General features: G+C 35.9%; 1 protein-coding gene across 3 annotated transcripts in view; it reads left to right on the top strand.

Moving 5' to 3' along the window:
- The window catches only part of Cdc14a (cell division cycle 14A), a 164483-nt gene that overhangs the window by 115082 nt on the left and 26348 nt on the right, over window positions 1-23053 (top strand). For all 3 annotated transcript variants that reach the window (XR_011708888.1, XR_011708889.1, XM_027943151.2), the window contains one exon: window positions 16496-16655. Coding sequence is in view for 1 of the 3 variants with exons in the window: in XM_027943151.2 (XP_027798952.2) it covers window positions 16496-16655 (160 nt within the window). In the remaining 2 variants the exon portion in view is untranslated. The remainder of the gene's footprint in view (window positions 1-16495; window positions 16656-23053) is intronic.

The following is a 23053-nucleotide window of genomic DNA, read 5'->3' on the forward strand; positions in this document are numbered from 1 at the left end:
CCATTCTAACCATAGTCACAAGCCTTCTCTTAAGCTATATTATATGCTAATAATGGTTTTCTTTTGCCCAGTCCATATTGCTATTGTGAGTTGATAAAAGTTTAGTTTCTCTATTAAATGTAAAACACTTAGAAGGAAATTGTTTATTTCTTGTCTATTCTCCTTTCTACATGTATCTCTAAGCTACTAATGAAACAACTGTTAACAGTAACAAAATAACAATAATTATTTTCTGTCTCAGCTTTCTGTCACTGTAACAAATGCCTGAGATAAAGAAACTTCAAAAGAGGGAAGGTTGATTTTGGTTCAGGATTTTGGAAGTTTTACTCCATGGCTGGTTGGCCCTGTTACCTTTGGGCCTGTGGTTAGGGTGCACATCTTGTTGGGGAGTGCATGGTGGAGCTCTCCTCAGAAACAAAGAGAAAAAGAGGAAGAGACAGGAGGAACCAGAATCCCAATATCTCCTTCAAAGGGTATGTCCCTAATGACCTATCTTCCTTCCACCAGACCCCTAAAGGTTATACCACCTTCTAGTAGTACCACAGGCTAGGGATCAAACCTTCAGCACTCATAGTCCAACTCCAGCATTTTACATGTTGAATTTTTTTTTTTTTGCTTTTTTTTTTTTATTGGTTGTTCAAAACATTACAAAGCTCATGACATATCATCTTCCATACATTTGATTCAAGTGGGTTATGAACTCCCATTTTTTACCCCAAATACAAGTTGCAGAATCACATCGGTTACTCATCCACATTTTTACATAATACCATATTAATGACTGTTGTATTCTGCTACCTTTCCTATCCCCTACTATCCCCCCTCCCCTTCCCTCTCATCTTCCCTCTCTACCCCATCTGCTGTTGTTTAATTCTCTCCCTTGTTTTTTTTTCCCCTTTCCCCTCACAAACTCTTATATGCAATTTTGTGTAACAGTGAGGGTCTCCTTCCATTTCCATAGTTTCCCTTCTCTCTCCCTTTCTCTCCCCCGACTCGTCTCTGTTTAATGTTAATCTTTTCCTCATGCTCTTCTTCCCTGTTCTGATCTTAGTTGCTCTCTTTATATCAAAGAAGACATTTGGCATTTGTTTTTTAAGGATTGGCTAGCTTCACTTAGCATAATCTGCTCTAATGCCATCCATTTCCCTGCAAAATCCATGATTTTGTCATTTTTTAGTGCTGCGTAATACTCCATTGTGTATAGATGCCACAGTTTTTTAATCCATTCATCTATTGAAGGGCATCTAGGTTGATTCCAAAGTCTAGCTATTGTGAATTGTGCTGCTATGATCATTGATGTGGCAGTATCCCTATAGTATGTTCTTTTAAGGTCCTCAGGGAATAGACCGAGAAGGGCGATAGCTGGGTCAAATGGTGGTTCCATTCCCAGCTTTCCTAGGAATCTCCATACTGCTTTCCATATTGGCCGCACCAATTTGCAGTTCCACCAGCAATGTACAAGTGTACCCTTTTCCCCACATCCTCACCAGCACTTATTGTTGCTTGACTTCATAATGGCTGCCAATCTTACTGGAGTGAGATGGTATCTTAGGGTGGTTTTGATTTGCATTTCTATGACTGCTAGAGATGGTGAGCATTTTTTCATGTACTTGTTGATTGATTGTATGTCCCCCTCTGAGAAGTGTCTGTTCTTTTTTTTTTTTTTTTAAGTTGTAGATAACACAACACTTTTATTTTATTTATTTATCTTTATGTGGTGCTGAGGATCGAACTCAGGGCCTCACAATGTGCTAGGCAAGCATTCTACCCTTGAGCTACAACCTCAACCCTCCATGTTGAATTTTATTGTTATAATTGTAGATTTTAAATCATTCCCAGTGGCCTTTAATTTTCCTGTTTATATCATTCTTGTCTACCTTTGATATCATCTCACAGGTGGCAGAGATTCCTTCTTTCCTTCCTACAAATGTTTGTTGAAAGTTCCTAAGCATGCAACTTGGAAGTCACAGTAGAATTTAAAAGTTAATTTTTAACACTAGAGCTCATTTATTGGGCCAGGGCAGAAGCATTAATAGAAAAATGTATAAATTATGTAGTTTCTCTGATGGTGACAGGTGCTACCTAGAAAAACGGTAGAATAATGGGAAGAATAGAATAATGGAGTAGAAGGCAGTTTTAAATAAGTGGTGCAAAGGGAGCTCATTGAAAAGCATTTAAACAAAGTTCTTGAAGAAGTGAGAGTATAAATTACAAGGATAATTACATTTTTTAAAAAGTATTTTTTCCTTTTGATTTAATTTTTAAACTGACAAATAAAGATTGTATAAGTTTAAGGCATATAACATGATATTTTTAAATTTGTATATATTATTAGCATTCATTGCCTTACATACTTATCTGTTTCTGGTAAAAAAATAACTTGAAATTACCCTTTTAGCAATTCTCAAGTATATAATACATTGTTTTTTAGAAACTATTTTTCATTGTTTTCTTAAAAATTATTTTTGTTTATTTATTGTTATGTGGTACTGAGGATCGAACCCAGTGCCTCACATGTGCTAGGCAAGTGCTTTATCACTGAGCCACAACCCCAGCCTTCCTATAATAATTGTTATTAACTATAGTCACCATGTTGTACAGGATATCTCTAGATCTCTGAACTTATGTCTCCTAACTAAAATTTTGTATCTTTTGATCAATCTCTCTCTCCCCTACCCCCACTTCAACTCTTTGCTTTTACCAGTTTGACTTTTTTAGATTCACCATATGAATAAAATTATATGGCATTTACCTTTCTGTTCTTGACTTATTTCACTTAGTATAATATCCTCCAGGTTTACCTATGTTAATGAAAATGATAGGATCCCCACCCTCATTTTCTGTATATGTACATTTATTGATGGACACTTGGGTTAATTTCATATCTTCATTATTGAGAATTACACTGCAGTGAACACAGAAGTGCAGATATCTCTTAACTGGAGGTTTTTGGTTGATGTTCTTTATCAAGAAATCTTTGAATTTCTATGCATACAATTATGTCATCCAGAAATTGGGCAGTTTTATTTCCTTTTCTGTTTTTAATATTTATTTTTTAGTTGTATTTGAACACAATACCTTTATTTATTTATTTTTATGTGATGCTGAGGATTGAACCCAGGGCCTCGCACATGCTAGGCAGGTGCTCTACTGCTGAGCAACAATCCTAGCCCCTTCCTTTTCAATCTATACTTTTTATTTGTTTCTTTTCTTATTGCATAGGCTAACACTTCTAGCCTTGTGATGAGTAGGAGGGATTGAAACGCATATCCTTGTCTTGCTCCTGGTCTTGAGGGGAAGGCATCCAGATAGTCTTAGCTGATTTTTGAGGCAGTCTCCCCATTCAGTTTTGTCAAAGGCTTTTCCTGCCTTGGTTGAGACAATCATGTGATTTTTCTTCTTTAGCCTTTTATTATGATAGATTCCGAGATTGTTTTTCATGTATTGTCCTGGGAGAAGAGGTGTCCCTGGAAGAGAATCTTGAGTAATTCCTGGAAAAGGGGGAAACTTGAGTCCTGGACAGGTGGGGTCCTTGACAGACATGACAGAAAAGAATTTCAGCATGTGTCAGTAGACACACAGAGATTTATTTAGGAAAACAAAGAATACTCATTTAAGGGTGAATATGTCCCATCTCAAGAGTAAGAGATATATTTTGGGGTACCCTGCTCTCTTTTAAAGGAAATGTGGTGAGGGGCTGGGTGTGGGAAGGAGCCTGAGCATGACATCAGTCAGTTCTTCACAAGATGGTTCACGGTGGACTGGTTGTTCTCAGGATCCTCAGGCCGGTGTGGTCTCCCTTATCTGATCAATAATGCTGAAAAGTCCTCTAAATTATAGGGTACTGAAAATATATCTCTCTTTGCTTAATCTATTTATCGATGAGCTGATTAGCAGCACACAGGGGAGTTCTCATAAGTGAAAGAGTTTATGGTTAATTTTAAGATTTACAGATTTTTCCAGAAGTTTGGTAGTGGGTGGCCTGAGAGAGAGATTGGCTTAGGCAGTGACAGACCAAGAAAAGGATGTAGAGCCTCCAAATAAAATTATGTTTCCTTGTCTTTCCTTTGTCATTTATTTTATTCTCCCTCAGAATGAATCTTTTATCCCTGGAATAATCCCACCTGCTCATAGTATAGAATTCTTTTTATCTAGTGCTGAATTCTGTTTGCTAATATTTTTGTTCAAGAGTTTTATGTCTGCATTCATAAATGGTATGATATTATAGCTTTTTTTTGGACTTCCTTTGTCTGGTTTTTGTATGAAAGTAATGTTAGCTTCATAAAATGAATTGGGAATTGTTCTCTCTCCTATTCCAGCAAAAGATTGTGCAGATCTGGTGTTAATTCTTTAAATGCTTAATAGAATTCTCCACTCTTTCAGATTTCAGATTTTGGAATATTTGTATAGACTTTACCAATTAAACATCCCTAATACTTCAATATCTGAAACTAATGTGACAATCAAAAAGCTTCAGATTTTGATTTTGGAGTTTTGGATTAGGAATGTAATTTATGATATTTATAATTTGTGTCTTTTTTCTTTTATACAAGTTTGTCAGCTTTATTGACTTTTTCAAAGAACCAACTCTATATTTCATTGGTTTTTCTCTTGATGCATTGTATTTGTTTTTAATTTCATTGATCTATGTTTTTATCCTTATTAGTTCCTTCTGCTTATTGTGGGTTTAGTTTGCTCTTTTTCTAGATTCTAGAGGTGGGAGCTTAAATTATTGATATTTCAGTTCTTTACTAACATATGTGTTTACACTATAAGCTTTTCTCTCTTAGCTTTGTTATATGAATTTTGACATGTATTTTTATTTTATTTTATCATGTATTATGTAGCATTTTAATCAATTTGAGTGACATATAGAAATATTAACCCTCTTTATATTCTTTTATTCTTCCCATTTATAGTACAGTTTTCTCAAATATTTCATCACTTAGAAACCACAGCAGTATTATAATTTCGCCTCAATCATGGAACATTTAGAAACTTTAAAGGAGGAGAGACATTCATTTTGTTTCCCCCACCTGCTGTTGCTTACGTGATCTGTCTTCCTTCCTAATGTGCTAAAGTTCCTTCTAGCATCATTTCCTTTCTGTGAAGGGAACTTCCTGTAGTGATTCTTCTAGATAGATCTACCAGCAACAAATTCTCTTAGTTTTCTTTCATCTGAGAATATTTTGATTTCCTTTTCATTCTCGAGAGATAGTTTCTTCACTGTTTGAAAACTGTTGTGCCCCTTCTGTCTCTCCTCCATGGTTTCTGATGAGAAATATGCTGTCGTTTGAAATATTTTCCCTCTATGGGTATGGTGTCATTTCTTTTTTTTGCTGCTTTCAAGATTTTTATTTCTTTGTCTTTAGTTTTTAGGGTTTTTATTGTTTATATCTTGGTGTGGATTTCTTTGGAGTTGTCCTTTTTTGTAAATCTGCTTAACTTCTTCAATGTCTTGATTTATTCCTTGTCAAATTTGAAAGATTTTCAGCTGTTATTTCTTCACTCTTTCAATCCTATTCTCCTTTTCTTCTTCTGTTGACATCAATTTTAAACCTTTTGTCATGGCCATCATTGTCATGGTCATAATTTTATTTTCTGATTGATATTCAGATTGGATAATTTCTATTGTTCTGTCTTCCAATTCACTAATTTTTCTTTTTTTCTGCATTTTGCAGTTTAGCTTGACTACTGAGTTTTAAATTTTGGTTGTATGTTTTTCCATTCTAAAATTTCCATTTGATTCTTCTTCACATTTTCTGTTTCTTTGCTGAGACTTTCTCTTTTTCATTTGGGTCTTGTGTCTTGGCAATAATTTTTTGAAGCAATTTTGTTATGGCTACTTTACAGCCTTTGTCAGATAATTCTAACACCTCTGTCATTTGGTTCTTGGTATTTACTGATTATCTGTTTCTGGTCAGTCAACATCAATGTCTGAAAATGTCCACTTGAACATTTTCCTAGTGTGTTAGAAGACCCTGGGTCTTACTTAAAGCCTCTGTTTTACCTGACCTCGTATACTGTTCCAGTAGAAAAAGTGATGTTGGCGGGGGGGGGGGGGCAATTTTCTGTCTTGCTATACTATCAGGTAGAGGCAGAATCCTGGGGTCCCACTGAGCCTCTCTTGATACTTAGTTTTAGAGGGTTTCTTGTTAATGCTGGGTGGATGTGGAAGTTCTAACTTCCCCATGTGGTCTTTTTCTGACACCGTGATGGGATAGCTTGTTACTGAAGGGTGTACTAAAAGTCTTCCCTCTCCATTAGGCCCCCTCTGACACCATTCTGGCTGACAGGAAAGGAGCGCCTGTAACTGCCTGATTAGGGTGGGAGACAGACACTCCTGTTAACAGGAGTGGGGCTTGGGGCGGGAGACCTCGTTACCTGCCCTTCTTTGATACCTCTCTGACCAGGGGAGGAGGGGCCTGGCGTGTCTCTTGACAGCCTGGTAGGGATGAAAGTCCCCTTTCAGCCTTTGCCGATTAGATGGGAAAGGACCAAAATTTTTTTCCTGTGGTGTTTGATGAGATTGAGCAGTCATTGTCAAACATTTTTCTACCTTACCCAGGATGCCACTTTCCTGGTGTTGCACTACCGAGGGCAGGATTTTGTTGCTATTCTGTTGACATTTAAGGATTGCTCCTTTCTTTAGCTCCAAGACCGGGATGTATATGACAAAAAGAAAACCCTGGGAACTTACGACATGTTGTTGCTTGGGCCTCAAGGTTCCTAACCAGTTTACATTCTTCTCTTCTATTTTTCAGGGTCTTCTTAGGTTTGTTTTATCTGTCGTACAAAATAAATTTTATTTAATGGAAAGAATAGGAGAAAGAATGTCTACATGTCTTATTGAAAGTGGTGTTATACCAAATATTTTAATAGATAATTAAATAATGCTCAGCATAGAGTCTGCTATGGTAGGCTGCATGATGTTCCCCACATATGTGCATGTTGTAATCCCTGGTCCCTATAAAATTTACTTTATATGGAGAAAGAGACTTTGAAGAAGTGATTAAGTTAATAATCTTGAGAAGATTATCCTGTATCATTCAGGTGTGTCCCTAAACAGGGGCCACAGGAAGAGTCATTTAGAGGACACAGGAATGTGATGACAGAAGCAGAGATTGTACCAATGCACTTTGAAGCTGGAGGAAGGAGCCATGAGCCAAGGAACATGGCAGCCACCAGAAGCTGTTAAAGGCAAGAAAACAGATTCTCCCCTCAGAGTCTGTAGAAGGAACCCACCCTGCCTATGCCTTGACTTTAGCACAGCACAACTGATTTTAGAGATTCAAACTCCAGAATTCTAAGAGATGTTGAACATTTTTCATATGTTTGTTGATTGATTGTATATCCTCTTCTGAGAAGTGTCTGTTCAGGTCCTTGGCCCATTTATTGATTGGGTTATTTGGGTTTTTTTGGTGTTAAGATTTTTGAGTTCTTTATATATCCTAGAGATTAGTACTCTATCTGATGTGCGAGTGGAAAAGATTTGATCTTATTCTGTAGGTTCTCTGTTCACCTCACTGATTGTTTCTTTTGCTGAGAAGTTTTTTTTTAGTTTGAATATATCCCATTTATTGATTCTTGGTTTTAATTCTTGCACTACAGGAGTTTTATTAAGAAAGTTGGGGCCTAAACCGACATGATGGAGATTTGGGCCTACTTTTTCTTCCACTAAGTGCAACATCTCTGGCTTAATTCCTAGGTCCTTGATCAACTTTGAGTTTTGCGCATGGTGAGAGATAGAAGTTTAATTTCATTTTGTTACATGTGGATTTTCAATTTCCCCAGCACCATTTGTTGAAGAGGCTATTTTTTCTCCAATGTACGGTTTTGGCACCTTTATCTAATATAAAGTAACGGAAGTTATGTGGGTTAGACTCTGTGTCCTCTATTCTGTACCATTGGTCTACAGGTCTATTTTGGTGCCAATACCATGCTGTTTTATTTATTATTGCTCTGCAGTATTGTTTTAGGTCTGAAATAGTAATGCTACCAGCTTCTCTCTTATTGCTAAGGATTGCTTTGGCTATTCTGGGTCTCTTATTTTTCCAGATGAATTTTATGATTTTGATTTGTATTGCATTTAGACATTTTAGGGATTTTGATTTGTATTGCATTTAGACATTCAAACTCCAGAATTCTAAGAAAGTAAATCTGTGTTCTTTTAAACCACTATGTTTGTGGTAGTTTTTTTTTGCAGTAGCCATAGGAAACTAATACGTCTTTCTTTCATCAGTAAATATGTACAGCAGCATGTATAGATCCTAATGATGAACAGGGATATTCTAAACTTCTCTTTTTCATTGTACCTTCTATTTTGGAGTACTTGACGTATGGGAAGTCGTGTGACCCAAGTAATATTTAAGGAAGATTTGGCTGTAACTGTGTGAGATGAATCAGATGATGGGTGTCAAAATCAGAGAAGCTAAAAAGGAGACCACTGCCATCTGTCAGGGAGACAGGGCCTTTTCAAAAGGGCTAGACATTGCACCAAAGAGTTGGAGATGGGCTCCAAAAACATTTCAAGGAAAAAGAATACCAAGCTTTGAAGACTGACTAATGACACAGGGACGACAAGGGTGAAGTCAGTGATGACGCAGAAGCATGAATAATTAACATGTCCATTAAGACAGAAATAAGAAGGTGAAAAAGCTTTCATTAGGTTCTCATCTGTCACAAGTGACTGAACAAGTTAAAGGGGTTGTATTCTTTCTCTCAAGAGGTGAAAAGCCAATCAGTGCTTTTTAGATAATGTTAATTCCAAATCTATGTCTGTAGAAGAGCTCGTTTGTCATATCCTGCTCATCCTTGAAGATCAAAAATATGTCCAGGTGTTTCTGTGTCTCAAGTGAACATTCTCCTTATGTCACTGGCCGTGAGAGATGTTTGTTACTGTTCTTACAAGTCGCTGATAAATTTATGTATGGGTAGCTTCAGAACTATTCCTTTGTTATACAAAGTTTGTCAGTTTTATACAAGTATTTTTTTTCCCCTAGGATATAGAGGTCATGTTTACAAAAGCAACCATAGGTGTTTCTTTCTCCTACTTAAACCTGAAATTCTTAAGCTAGAATACCATTTTGAAATCCAAATGTTTTTTTCTTCTAAAGGTTGTTAAGGTTCTTCTCAAGATGTACTTTACAGCTCTTTTGTTATTGAGCCTTCTCATTACTCATCCTTCTCAGATACAACCTGTAAAAGTATGAAGGTGGAGCCAGGGAGTGGTAAAATTTGGTTGATTCTATTTATTGAACATTTACAGTGTGGCATAATGTTGACCTCTAGATCACAATCCATTAACACTTTCATCCAAGGATGCCTCAGGGGATCATTGAGGGACAGGTGCTGGGCTTTCATGGGGGTTGTTCAGCAAAACTCATGTAACAAGTCGAAATCTGGACCTTGTGGAGAGTTCTCTCTGTGAAGCAGAGCTGCCCTTTTGAATTAAGTCATCTTTAAAAGGGAGCAATTTTGTGGTTGAACCCTTTTCATTCCAAAATCCCAAAGTATTTTTTAGCATTTAGGTAGCTGTAAGGCTTTCCATTGTCTTTTGTCCTTCTCAGACTTTAGGATAAGAGTCACTTGGGGGTCTTGTTAAGTGCAGTGTCCAATCGGCAGGTCTGGGTGGGGCTTGAGAATCTGCATTTCTGAAAAGCTCTAAGGTGATGTGATGATGCTGTCCTTGAGCCAAATCCACAGCACACGTTTTTGGCTCATTCTTACTCTGTAGGTGTGAATTTGCACCACATCTCATTGTGGTGCTTTGAACATTTGGTCAATTTCACAGTTGAAGTGAGCTGGATCATAAATTAATAGTTTAGCCATTGCTTTTGATTTTAGAAATTACCAAAAATGACATGAAGAAAACCTGTTTAGCAAATGGAAAAATGCTGGAAAAGGTCTAATGGTGATGGTTTGAGTTTTAGTTGGGATTGACCCCTGCCATTTCCTAATAGGCTTTTCTTTTAGATATGTGCAATTAGGGTCAAGTAACATAAAATTTTTTTTTTAATAATAAATGTAAGGATTTAACATTTTGTTCTTAAATACAGAAATTAAAATCTTAAATATAAAAAAATCAGAACTTGACAACAGAAGATAAATTATGGTTCCTTTATTAGAATAAGGCATATCACAAAAGTTTTAGTTTGCACTATTTGTTAAAAGTGACCTTTTTTGCAATAATACTGTTATGGAAGCTTCTGATTTTCTTTTCAGTATTTACTATTGTATTTTCTGATCCCTTTATTGACTGTTAATTGACATTGAAACTTTGCTATGCAAAAATAAAACACTAATATGAATTCAAGTTTTAATAATTAAGTATATATCAGAATTTTATGTAGTTGTAGTATCTGAAATTTATCTTGAAATATTCATTCCAATTGTTCCATAGAAAATTTAATTTTTAAATTAAACGTTTGTGGTAAAACATGTACAACATAAAATTTACCATTTTAATCCATTTTAGGTATACAATTCAGTGGTTTTAAGTACATTTATAATGTCATGCAGCCATTGCCACTATTTCCAGAACTTTTTCATCATCCCAAACAGAAACTAATAAATTTACCAATAAATCCTCATTATCCCGTTCCTCAGCTCCTGGGAAAGCTGTATTCTATCTACTGTTCCTTGAATTTGTCTATTCTAGGTACCTCATATTAGTCAAATCTTACAATATTTGTTCTTTGTATCTGGCTTATTTCACTTGGCATAACATTTTCAAGGTTCATTCATGTTGTAATTGATTTCACATGTAATAATTGTAGCATGTTGATTGTTGTAGTGTGTATCAGAATTTTATTCCTTTTGAAGGCTGAATAATTTTTCACTGGATATATGTACCATCTTTTGTTTATCCATTTGTTTGTTGACAGCTGTTTAGTTTTTCCTACTTCTTGGTCCTTGTGAGTAATGCTGCATGAGCATTTGTTTAAGGTCCACTTTCAATTCTTTTGGGCATAGACCCAGAAGTGAACTTGCTGGATGGTGTGAAAATTCTGTTTAATTTTTTGAGGAATTGCCAAGCTCTTTTCCATAGCAGCTGTATCATTTTACATTTCTACCAAAAAATGCAAGAGGGGTCCAGTTTCTCTATATCCTCCCTTCGAATGGTTTTTGTTTTGTTTCCTGTGTTCTACATAAAAATATATGAAAAGGGCTAGAGATAGGAAGAAAAAATATTGAAAGCAGTAAAATGGTAGGTTTAGGTATGAAGTTTGTGTTTGGCCTCACATTCCAATGATCTAATACTGATTGTGGGGGTTATACCTAAGCTAGATCTAGCTAGTTGAATATATCTAAGAATTCCCTATTCTTTTTTTTTTTTTTGCCTTCTAACATTGTTTCCTTGTACTTTTCAAAATTTAGAGCATTCTCTTATGCCTTCAGAAATTCTCTTTCTAAATATCTTTCATTTATGGTTCAGTGTTTTTGTAGGACCCCTTCAATACCTGTCTCCTCATCTGCTGCCACCCATTGGTTGAAGCCTCTCATCTGTCTTCCTCTGACATCAAGCTAGAGCATTCATCAGCCCACTTCTTTAGCTGGGAACTACCTCTGTGTCTATAACAGCCCTAGGATGGTAGAGTGGGAGGTACAGATTATGATCTTAGTCACTGCTAGAGTAGGCCCAGGCCAAGCTAGAAAGTGCTAGGAAGTCTACACAAAATGACCAGATTGAATGGACTTTGGAATCAGGATTGGGTCATCCTGGAAAAAATGTGTCCAGGATTGAAGGAGTACTGTGGATGAGGAGTTGGGATGGTGTAAAGGTAGGATCAGCTTGATTTAAGGAAGTGAGGGAGAAGAGTCAGCCATAAGCAGGAATAGCTACTAAATGACATCTATTGTTCTCTGGACTCAAAACCAGAAATATTTATAGCAGTACAACTGACTTGAGTTTCACTATAGGACTATAAGATGAGATATTTACAAAGAAATATGAAGTCTCTATGTCAGAATCAATTATAAGTTGGCTCATAATGAAGCCAAGTTGTTTAGTTATTTTCTTAGTCCCTTTCTTGGCTAGGCTAAGTCTGACTAACCAAGGGGCAGGACACAGCCAAAAGCAATTACCCCAGCCTGTTACATCTCTCAACGTGTTCAGATCAAGACCAATCTTTTCCTATCATTGAGAAACACGGATTCTGGTAGCAAGGACCAGTGGTTTCATACTCTATGCACTGCATAATTGGAGGGTTTACTTCCAGCAGATGTGTTAGCTTCATAAAATTTGATTTTTAAATGTTAAATACAAAAATACATGTTTTACTTCTTTTGTTGGAGATGAGGCTTTTAAGGAGTAACAGACACCACAATAAAAGCTTGCGTGGTTTTCATTGTCAATAAAAAGGTATTTTCGTGAGCACTGCTTTTTTTTTTTTTTTTCCAAGAATCACTTGCGTACAGCATCGCTTAGCAACACTCAAATCAGCTCTGACACCTTATTCATCTTTAATATTCAGGTTCAAATCAAGTCTTTCCAGAGATGGGACAGATTGAATCTTTTAAACCAAGCATGTGAAAGTTGTCACTTTATAATTTTCATCTCTAGCAGCAGTATCAGATTTTCATTTTATAACTTATTTTAGAATTGGAGATTTTTTTTCCCCCCAACTTAGCCTCTTAAGTTTTGTTCCTCTGCCTCTATACCCACTTTATGGTTTTTATTCCTAAAGACTGTGACAGGTCTTTGATTTATTTGTGGATTTATTTGATTTATTATGTCTTAGCATAGCATGCAGGACCCATCCTGAGCTGCTTCTTACCTACTTCTCTAAAATCCTTAGCTTCAGCCAAATTAAACAGCTCTGTTCCCCAAACATGCCGTGTTCTCTGATATCACTATTTCTGCAGCTTACACATTGTTTTCTTTGCTTTGGGGATTTTTTTTGCTGGCCAAGTCCTGCTTATGTATTTCCAGATAGAGTTGTGCATTGCCTTAGGACAGGGAGTTCTCAGATTTTTTTTTTTTTTTTTTTTTGCCTAAGGACAGGTGATTTTGTCATCCTGTGAATATGATAGTTGGACTTACACAAGCCTAGATGGTATGGGTCAATTGCTTTACCTGGCCTCTTGATGCAATGAAGAGACAGTGGCAAAAACAAGATCTGTGAGGCTGCTGCCTGTGACAAAGCATGGTGTTTTATAATAGACTTTTTTTTTTTAAACAAGTAGAAGGAGAACACTCTAAAATAATGATTTAAGTATAGTATTGTAAGTACATAGGTCCATAACAGTCATTTATTATCACTGTTGGGCATTATGTAGGATACATAATTGTATGTACTGTTCTTTTATATGACTGGCAGCACTGTGGATTTGCTTATACCAGCATCACCATGAACATGTGAGGAGCGTGTCGCACGATGGCCTTGTTATGACTTTGATGTCACTAGGCAATAGGAAGTTTTCAGCTCCATTGTAATCTCATGGGACCACCTACATATACATGATCCACAGTTGATGGAAACATCCATTGTGCACCACAATACTGTACGTCTGGATTCTTTGGTAATTTCTCTCTGAGTCCCTCAGATTGAGTTGGGGCCCCTTCTCCTAGGGTTCTGTGTGAATCTTGGTCATAGAGTTTATAATACTGGTTTTCAGTTGTTTACTTTTCTCGTCCTAAACCAAGAACTTCTTAAGGGACAGGATTTGTTTTTTTATACTTAGGCTTATTCTTTTTTTGGTGTGTGTGTGTGTATTTAGTCGTAGGTGGACACAACTTATTTATTTATTTATTTATTTGGTGCTGAAGATTGAACCCAGTGCCTCACATACGCTTTGGCGAGTGCTCTCCTGCTGAGCCCCAATCCCAGCCCTTATGTCCTTATTCATTTGGTATTTTGTTGATCTGAATTTGTCATATTTGTGATAAAGCTGAATTCTGTCTCCCTTATTATAGTGGGAGTTTTAACCAGATACCCTAAACACTTTAATGAATTTAACAGTCATCTTTTGAACCATTCTTTCTCTGTCAAGGACTCTACTGTTTGTGCACTACTGTGTGGAGGTCATAAGGTTCAAGGATTAGATCAGAGGTTATGCTAGCGGTTGGCATGCAGTAGTGAATTAGGAGGTAGAAGAAAAAGAAAGCAAGATTTTTTTTTTGAAGATGTGAAATGTGAGAGGTTATTCCCTGATTTTATTAAGATTTGAACTAAGGAAAGAAATGTTGACTTTGTTTTGAATCCATATTTTTACAGTTGATATATAGGATAAATTAACTGTGGTGCAGTGGTATGTTAATCTCATCAATGTACATATCCTAAGCTCAGAAAAGACATCTCAGAGGTTTGCTTCCAAAAATCAAGTTCCACCATGATAGAAGGCAGATCTTGCCTCATTCTCTAGTAAATTGATGTATATAGATTTTTGGAATTTTAATTTTATTCCTATTTTTAAAAAACTCAGCAGACTTTTAAAATACATCTGATCTATTCAGAAGTGTACTAAACTTTGCTAAGACAATTCAAACTAGTTTTCAATTTGAGAACAATATAAGAAATGGTAGGTTAGTCCTATATGTGGACAACATATTTTATATCTATACCCAGTATATTTGCTATCTCAGAAATCAGATGTAAAGGTATTTCTTCCCCCTTTGTTTTACTTGGAATATGTGTGTGTGTGTGTGTGTGTGTGTATATTTTAAAATAGGGGGGCAAAAGGAAAAATTACCTCATATTTGAAAGTAGGGTAGGATATTCTACTAAAAAGAAAGTCCTCCACTCATCCAGTCCTACCCCATGCTGTTAACCTTTTTGCAGTTATTTTGCTAACTTCTAAAGGACCTTTGTAAGTCGTGTTGTTAAGAATATACAGTGACGTGTTGTCTGTCATCTCTTATAACAACCTCAAAGATTCCTTTCCTTACTTATCTAGCTTTGTTCTGCTTTCATCATTATTTTTATTTGGTTTTTTAGATCATTTCCCCCCCCTCCCCAAAGTGATTGAGGCATATTGTTAAAAAGAAGTCAAGTAGTGTCGACATGATGTAGTAGAAAGTGAAAGTTTCCCTTATCACCCTTCTCAGGGTAACTGGTGAATATTTTGTGAGATTTTTTTTTAGGTAACTGAACTTTTTGTTAACATTACAACCTTTTTATTTCCTTTAACACAAAAGGGACCTCACTTTCCACACACTGCCACTTGTACTTTTCACTCATTAATACTTCATTTCATGGCCATTCTTTCCTGTTACCTCATGTGGGTCCATCACAGGCTTTATGCATCCAGGAAATACTGCATAAAATGGGGCTAATGCAATCTAATGAGCTGGTTTTCCACCAGGGTGTTCCCAACAATTTTTCTGTTGCAAATAATACTTCAGTGAATTTTTTAATGTTATACACAGTGTTTATTTTTGTAAGATAATATCTAAATGTGTGTTGGGGGATTACACATGTGCACTGTAGCTGTGATCTACAGGTTAACCTATTCTTCCTGACATTCAATGGTGTTTGACTAAAAACAACAATTTTCTGACTTGAGAATAAACTTTATTTATAAGGGGAGATGGATTCTTTTGCAAGGGCCCAGTGTAACACTGCTTTACTTCTTTTGTTAATAAACCTGAATTATGTGATATGTAGAAACTGTGAGAGAAAGGATTACTCTCTTTGCCTGTTGCTTAAAAAAAAAATCTGTTCTTATTGGTAGCATCACCCTGATAATGCTGTTATTCATTGACTGCTAATGTTCCTCATGATTAATTCCTCCCTGTAGAATGTGATATAGGATAGAAATAAAACTATTCTATGGAATAACTTATCTTAAAAGAAATGTATGAAGGTGACCTCACCAATAAAAATAGAAGCCCTTGATGATTATTTTGCTCATGTATTTTAAGTTCTCTTCTGATAACCTTGAAAACAGTTGCATTTGTGCCTTCTGAATAAAAGAAAGCTTATGAATGAACCTCAGACACATTTTCTTTTCCCAAAGGAAAAACTGATTGGGATTTTTAGGACTTGCTTTTAGATTTTAAGAGTGGGGTTTTAAAAGTTATGTGTTGAGGGTCCACAAAAGGAAGTGCTTAGTGCTTTTGGGGGTATAATCTCCATGTAACTTGAGTTCTTGCATCTGTTGTCAATCCAATTCATTCTGGTTGTTTTTATAACAGACAAATAAAACTACTACTTGAAAGATATCTTACAAACTTCAAGTTCATATTTGAAAGGCGAGAAACTTCTCAAGTCTTTATAATGAGGGCCTCAATAGTCAACCCATGCATAGTTATATGGACAAATGTTGGAAAGTGGTTATTTGTGTTTAATATAGAATTTAAATTTATTTTGACTTTTGAAAGATATTTTATTTTTCTTTATTCAAAATTTCATAATATGAATATCTTATTTCACAATCTGATTTTCATAGTCTGATTTGTAAATGTTGTCCTGCTAATATTTTCTCTTTTTAATTTTTAGGAAGAGATGGTAGTAGTTTATTTTAAAGATTGTTTTTGATTGCTCTCTTACAGAAAACAAGCATCATTGTGGGTACAAGGAGACATTTTCCGATCCAAATTGAAAAATAGACCATCCAGTGAAGGAAGTATTAATAAAATTCTTTCTAGCTTGGATGATATGTCTATTAGTGGAAGCTTATCAAAAATACAAAACATGGAAAGATTTGGAGAGGTGAGTTTCCCCCAGGAAGATTCTATCTCAATTAGATTAATTTGTATTTGTTTTCCAATTGAACAGGTATGACATAGCAGTATCTTTTCTCTGAGATGCTGAGAAGAGGACCAAATGTTTAGGTGTGGAGTTATCCACATGCAAGCAAGGAGCAGAGCAAAGAAACCAATTGCCTTTGAAAAGAAAAAAAAAAAAAGCTATAATTGAAGGAGTCCAATTAGAAAGGAGGCTATTCAGATATGCAGAATATTCATAGGAAGGAGGTAGAACAGCAAACTATTTGGAAATAGAAATTTTAATGTTACAATTGAATAAGTAGTCCATGTCAGAAGTGGTACTTTGAAAGTCTTCAATTCATGTTGATTTGTAAAGTAAGTGCAGAGTTGAAAACACAATTAGGGAATACATTTTCTGAGGCTCTACTCAAAGCAAACCTCTTTAATAGATGGTGTGTGTCATCTTGTTTAATCTTCATAACCACTAGGTGAGTTAGGTAATATTATTTCTCCTATAGTAAGGAAATTGTATATCAGAGATGTTCTAACCTCAGTGTTAAAACCCATGCGTGTCTGATCCTAATCTGGTATTTTTCCCATTATTCCCTGCTAACTTTGATATGGTAGGAAGTGACTTAGTAAGAATTAGGATCACGAGCATTTTTTGAACTAGAAGCAACCTTACAATCAATTTTCTAGTTCTTGTATGCATAATAAACCAGGGTCCCAGAAAATTTGTGACTTGCCCAAGGTCCCAGAATTATTTAAGAGTGGGACTGCTTTGAGATTGGACTTCTAGTTCCTAGTTTAGCTCCTTCCATCATTATGCCTGAAGTGAAGTTAAGTACTTGGTTTATATTTTTATATCCCTAAAGAAGCAAAAAAAAAAATGTTTAAAAATATTTAAAGCATTCTATCGGAGGGCAATCCATTAGCCCCAGACCAGGGCCTTGATAAAACTCTGCAACTCTGCCTTAACACCTTTGAGCCACCCAAAATGGAAGGAGTGAATGATAGCTCTCTTAGGTCAACATTTGGCATCTTCCGAACATTTCTTTTAGCAAGAAAGAGAACCAGAGTGCTTGGAGATGGTGCGAGTGAGTTTTTTTGAAGGACAAAGGATGGAGACTCCTAAAGGAACTGATTTTTTAAGCTCTGTGTATGTTCAGCAAGACAGCCACTGAAGGAATGGCTAAGTTTACTTGTTTGAGTCATCTGTCCTGGTGGAATGCAAATGTTAGCCAAGGTCATGTTGATGTTCAGAGCCTTTGTTGATTTTTTCTTGTCTCTGGGTTGCAGTCTGGCCTATTAAAAACAAACAGAAAGGATGTGAAGGAGCATTTTAATGTGACAGTATTGCTAAGCAAGAACACTTTTCTTGCTCTGGTCAGCATTTCCTTCCCAGGTTGAATTCAAGTAAATAAGGCTTTGAGTTATGACCTTTGAAAAGACAAAAGACATTTATCCCTTTTATCTGAGGAACACATTTAACTTTCAATAACAATGCTTTTTGTAGGATGCTATATTAAATTAATGTCCGGTACTTTGGACACTTGATTCTCATTTTTTAGATCCCATTTTGTTGAACTTAAGAATAATTAACGCTTATCACTAGAATAGCAAGGAATGCCATATGATTGAAATTTAAAATATGCTAGTTTTAAATGTAGGCTTATTTTTAGTTGCTGGCTGTTTCTATGACTCCTGCTGTGCCCCATTATATAGGCGGCTATAAGAAAATACCATAAACTCGGTGGCTAATAAATAATAGGAATTCATTTCTTATGATTCTGGAGGCTGTGGAGTCCAAGTTTAAGTAGCTGGGAGATTCTGTGTGTGGTAGGGGCCTGCTTTCTGGTCCATAGCTGGTGCATTCTCCTGTGTTTTCACACAGAGGCTCCTTGGGGCCTATTTTATAAGGGTAGTAATCCCATTTATGAAGGCTCTAATCACCTCTCAAAGGACCCACCTCTTCCTGCATCACCTGAGGGGTTAGGATTTCAACATGTGAATCTTGGGGTGAGGCACAAATTATGAATTGTGGTGGGTGTTATTGTATCCCACCAGCTAATTATTTTAGCTTTAACCATTCATGAGTGCTGTTGTTTCTGCAGTTATAGGGTGCAGAAATGAAAGAATTCAGAAGTGCCAGAGGATGATGGTATGCTTAGTATTTTACACAGTGAACTCTTTTTTCCCCCCTTCTTACCTAATGTCAGCCATGGAACATTAATAGGGGAATTAGTTTACTCAAAAATGGACTTAATAGAGAGTAGTATCTTTGTTCTTGTTAATTGAAAGTAGGGGGAAAAAGTCAAGAACACTGTAAGGATTTTGATGCATTTCAAGTTGCAGATTCAGGGTAGAAGCCTATGCAAGTTCTGGATTTATGTAGTTAATTCTTTAGAGATTACCATTTAAATAATTAATAAAAGATTGAAAGGAGAGATTCTAAATTATTTTTGTTTTCTATGCCTACAAGAATTTTCTTGTGACTTGTTATTAGGACGCTCTGTAATGTCCTAATCTAGACAATTTACATATAGTTTTTTAGTGGTTAGTGGGTGGGAAAAAATACTAACCAGAGTGATGCAGATTATAATAATGGACAAGGCTGGGGCTTTAATAAATTTCTTAGTCCACTGAGAATTATGAGGAATCTTGAAAAATAGAGGCTTTACCTTTATTGAACCTGGTCTATTTCTGGGCTAAGCGCTCTGAAATACATACTGCCTGCTGATCTAACTTAGGGTCCTGCTCCATGCTCCTGGCTTGCTCTGTGCTTCTCTTCCAAGGCCTTTATCTGTGCTCCCCTGCCAGGTGGTACATTTTATAATGGTAGGTTTTATCTCATCATGGTTCTATTCCTGGTCCACAGGGCCTTAATAGATGTTACTCGAGTGAATGAAGAAGGCTTACTGTTTCAGAGAAAAGAAAGAACAAGGACACAGATGTGGAATTGGCAATAATCCAACCTATATACAGACAATATATGCTCAAATACAAAAGTCCCAGCAATAAGTGTTCATTTTGACATTTAGGGGGTTGTAAGTGTTCATTATGGGTTGGGATTTAAAAAAACAAAAGGCCTGGGTGTTGCTGGTTGGTAGAGCACTTGCCTAGCATGTGACAGACCCTGGGTTTAATCCCCACCATTATGGAAAACATAAAACAAAAACCAGAAAAAAGTAACCTGAAGAAGATGGAATTTAAAACACTTTATTTAAAAATTTAAAATGTAAATATTTGAGTTAAACAAGGAACTTAGTATGACAACAGCCACCTAAATAGCACCCAGTACATGACAGGAACTCTTCTAAGCACTTTACATTGGATTAACTCTTTAATCCTTACAGTAGCCATATGTCATAACCATCAGCATGAGGCCCATTATAGAATACAGAACTGAGGTAAAGAAAGGTGAGGCACCTGTCCAAGATCACAACGCATATGGTGGAGCTCTCATTGGAACCCAGGAACGCTGGCCCCGTCTGTGTACTCAGTCACCTTACTGCGAGGTCGCTCCATGAGGTTTTCACTGTGGTTTTAGTACATTAATAAAGTAATTTTGAACAAAACCTTAGCTGCTTTTTAATAAATTTCTCTCAGAATCATAATATATAGAAATATATTTTCTCATGAGTACTCCCACCCAATCCCAAACACACTGGCTCTTTTGACGTGGTATATATTTAGGATCAATTCCCTTATAAACATAGGACTTGAGTATATGCATGTTTTGTGTATTTTATTCAGTGTTCCACAGGTCCAAAATCTTTTTCCCTCAGGTTTTTAGTTTCTTTACTCTGTAAATTAATGTAAATGTGTTTTGAATAACATTGTGTAGTACTTTGGTTAAAGAGTTTGAAGGCAAATAATCAATTACTGACAATTTTGTAGTTTGTATGTTCTATATCTTTTAGTCCTAAAAATACCCTAAACTACATCCAGTAGCCACAGAAATAAATTGAGGGAAGATCACTTTAGACAAACGAACATAATTTGAATTTTAGTATGTTTTTTCAGATCTATATTACAAATCTTGATCATTTCCCCCTCTTTTTCCCTCTTCCTCAAGTACAGACTTATAAGCAGTTTCCTATAACCTAGTCCAACCCATCACCTCTCACCACACCCTGCAGTAGCTATTTATCTGTTCTCTCCACGCCCAGTCTTTGCTTTCTCCCACTCATTCTCTCTACAGTAGCAATTAGGAGGAAATTGAAAGATATAAAAATGAGAATGTTGTGTGTGTGTGTGTGTGTGTATCAACGTGAAGACACCATGCACCCAAATAAAGCAATATGGAAACCCTCATAGCTGTTAAACATAAGAGATGTTCTGTTTCCCTAAAAATGAAAGAAGCATAAATTTAAATGATGAGATGCTGATTACACCTTTCAAACATTAAAGAAATCTATGCAGTATTGGCAAGGGTTTAAGGGAATAATAAGGCTCTTAAACTTCGCTAGATGAAGTTTAAATAGTATGGCTGTGGTGGAGGGCAATTTGATAACATGTAGAAGACAACTTTAAAATGAACTTGGTGATTCCACTTCTATGAATTTGTCTTATGGCAATAATAAGACAGTGCTAAATAACCATGTGTGTATAGGGGAATATTTGTGGAGTCTATTTATAGTGCAGAAAGACAGAGAACAGCGTATTCCAGGGTTTTTGTTAAATAATACAATTTGGCATTTCTATGACAAAATCATAGAATTTACAGGGAAATGGATGGCATTAGAGCAGATTATGCTAAGTGAAGCTAGCCAATCCCTAAAAAACAAATGCCAAATGTCTTCTTTGATATAAGGAGAGTAACTAAGAACAGAGTAGGGTCGAAGAGCATGAGAAGAAGATTAACATTAAACAGGGATGAGAGGTGGGAGGGAAAGGGAGAGAGAAGGGAAATTGCATGGAAATGGAAGGAGACCCTCAGAGTTATACAAAAGTACATACAAGAGGAACTGAGGGGAAAGGGAAAAATAATACAAGGGGGACAAATGAATGTCAGTAGAGGGGGCAGAGAGAGAAGAGGGGAGGGGAGGGGAGGGGAGGGGGGATAGTAGAGGATAGGAAAGGCAGCAGAACACAACAGACACTAGTATGGCAATATGTAAATCAATGGATGTGTAACTGATGTGATTCTGCAATCTGTATATGGGGTAAAAATGGGAGCTCATAACCCACTTGAATCAAAGTGTGAAATATGATATATCAAGAACTATGTAATGTTTTGAACAGCCAACAATAAAAAATTAAAAAAAAAACAGTTTGGCATTTCTAGACAATGGAATTGTATGGGACTATAAGATGATAATGTAGAGATCTTTTTTTATTTGTCCTGATACACTTCCACAAAATGTATTTTTAATAGGAAAAAACAAGTTACAAAGTAGTGTTTAAAACATAACCTCTTTTGATAAGGAAGAAGTATATCATGGGGATGTGTGTAGTACAGGAAAAATTGTGTGCCAAAATGTTAATGTGTTTGGATTTTGATGGTGAATATAAAGGTGGTTTCAATGTTTTTTCATGCTTATTGTGCTTTATTTCTTGTGCCAAACAAATATAATATGATAATTCTTTTTTTAAAAAAATATTTTTTAGTTGTTGATGGGCCTTTATTTTTTTATTTATTTATACATAGTGCTGAGAATTGAATCCAGTGCCTCACCCAAGCTAGGCAAGTGCTCTACCACTGAGCCACGACCCCAGCCCTGATAATTCTTCTTAAAGAAGAAACATTATTTTCCTCTCTGGAGGTTGAGAGCTGGAACCATATATGTATTATAGTTTTCTTTCTTTTGGAAAGTGATGGTACTTAAGTAAAATTAAGAGAAGAAAGTAAAAAATATGTTCAATCTAGGTAGTTAGGTAGATGCCAGTGTGCTTAGCATTTTTGTTGTTTTCTGTTTTTGAAATGTGGTATTATTTACAAAAAAGAATGAGAGAATAAAAATGTGTAATTATAATTTTAAATATATAGCTAATTTAAAACTATATATTCTTTAAAATTAGCTTTTCTTTTTCCTTTTTCTTTTTTTAAAAAAATATTTTTCTGGTTGTTGACAGACCTTTATTTTATGTATTTATATGTGGTGCTGAGAATCCAACCCAGTTCCTCACATATGCCAGGCAAGTGCGTTACCACTGAGCCCCAGCCCCAGCCTCAGCTTTTATTTTTTCAAGTGAGATATGACCACAGCTTTAAAAATATCAAAAGTATTGGATTCTAACAATTAAAATACAGTTCCCTATCTCACCTTTCCATATCTGCAGACTGCTGAGCAAATTATACTAGTATTTTCACTGTCGTATTTCTAACTACCTTGTTTATTGCTGTTTTTCTAAATAAATCTTAGATCTTTTCCTGTTGCCTCCTGCTGTGGTAGATAG

This window comes from Marmota flaviventris, chromosome 10 (genome assembly GCF_047511675.1).
Source record: "Marmota flaviventris isolate mMarFla1 chromosome 10, mMarFla1.hap1, whole genome shotgun sequence".
Taxonomy (NCBI): Eukaryota; Metazoa; Chordata; class Mammalia; order Rodentia; family Sciuridae; genus Marmota; species Marmota flaviventris.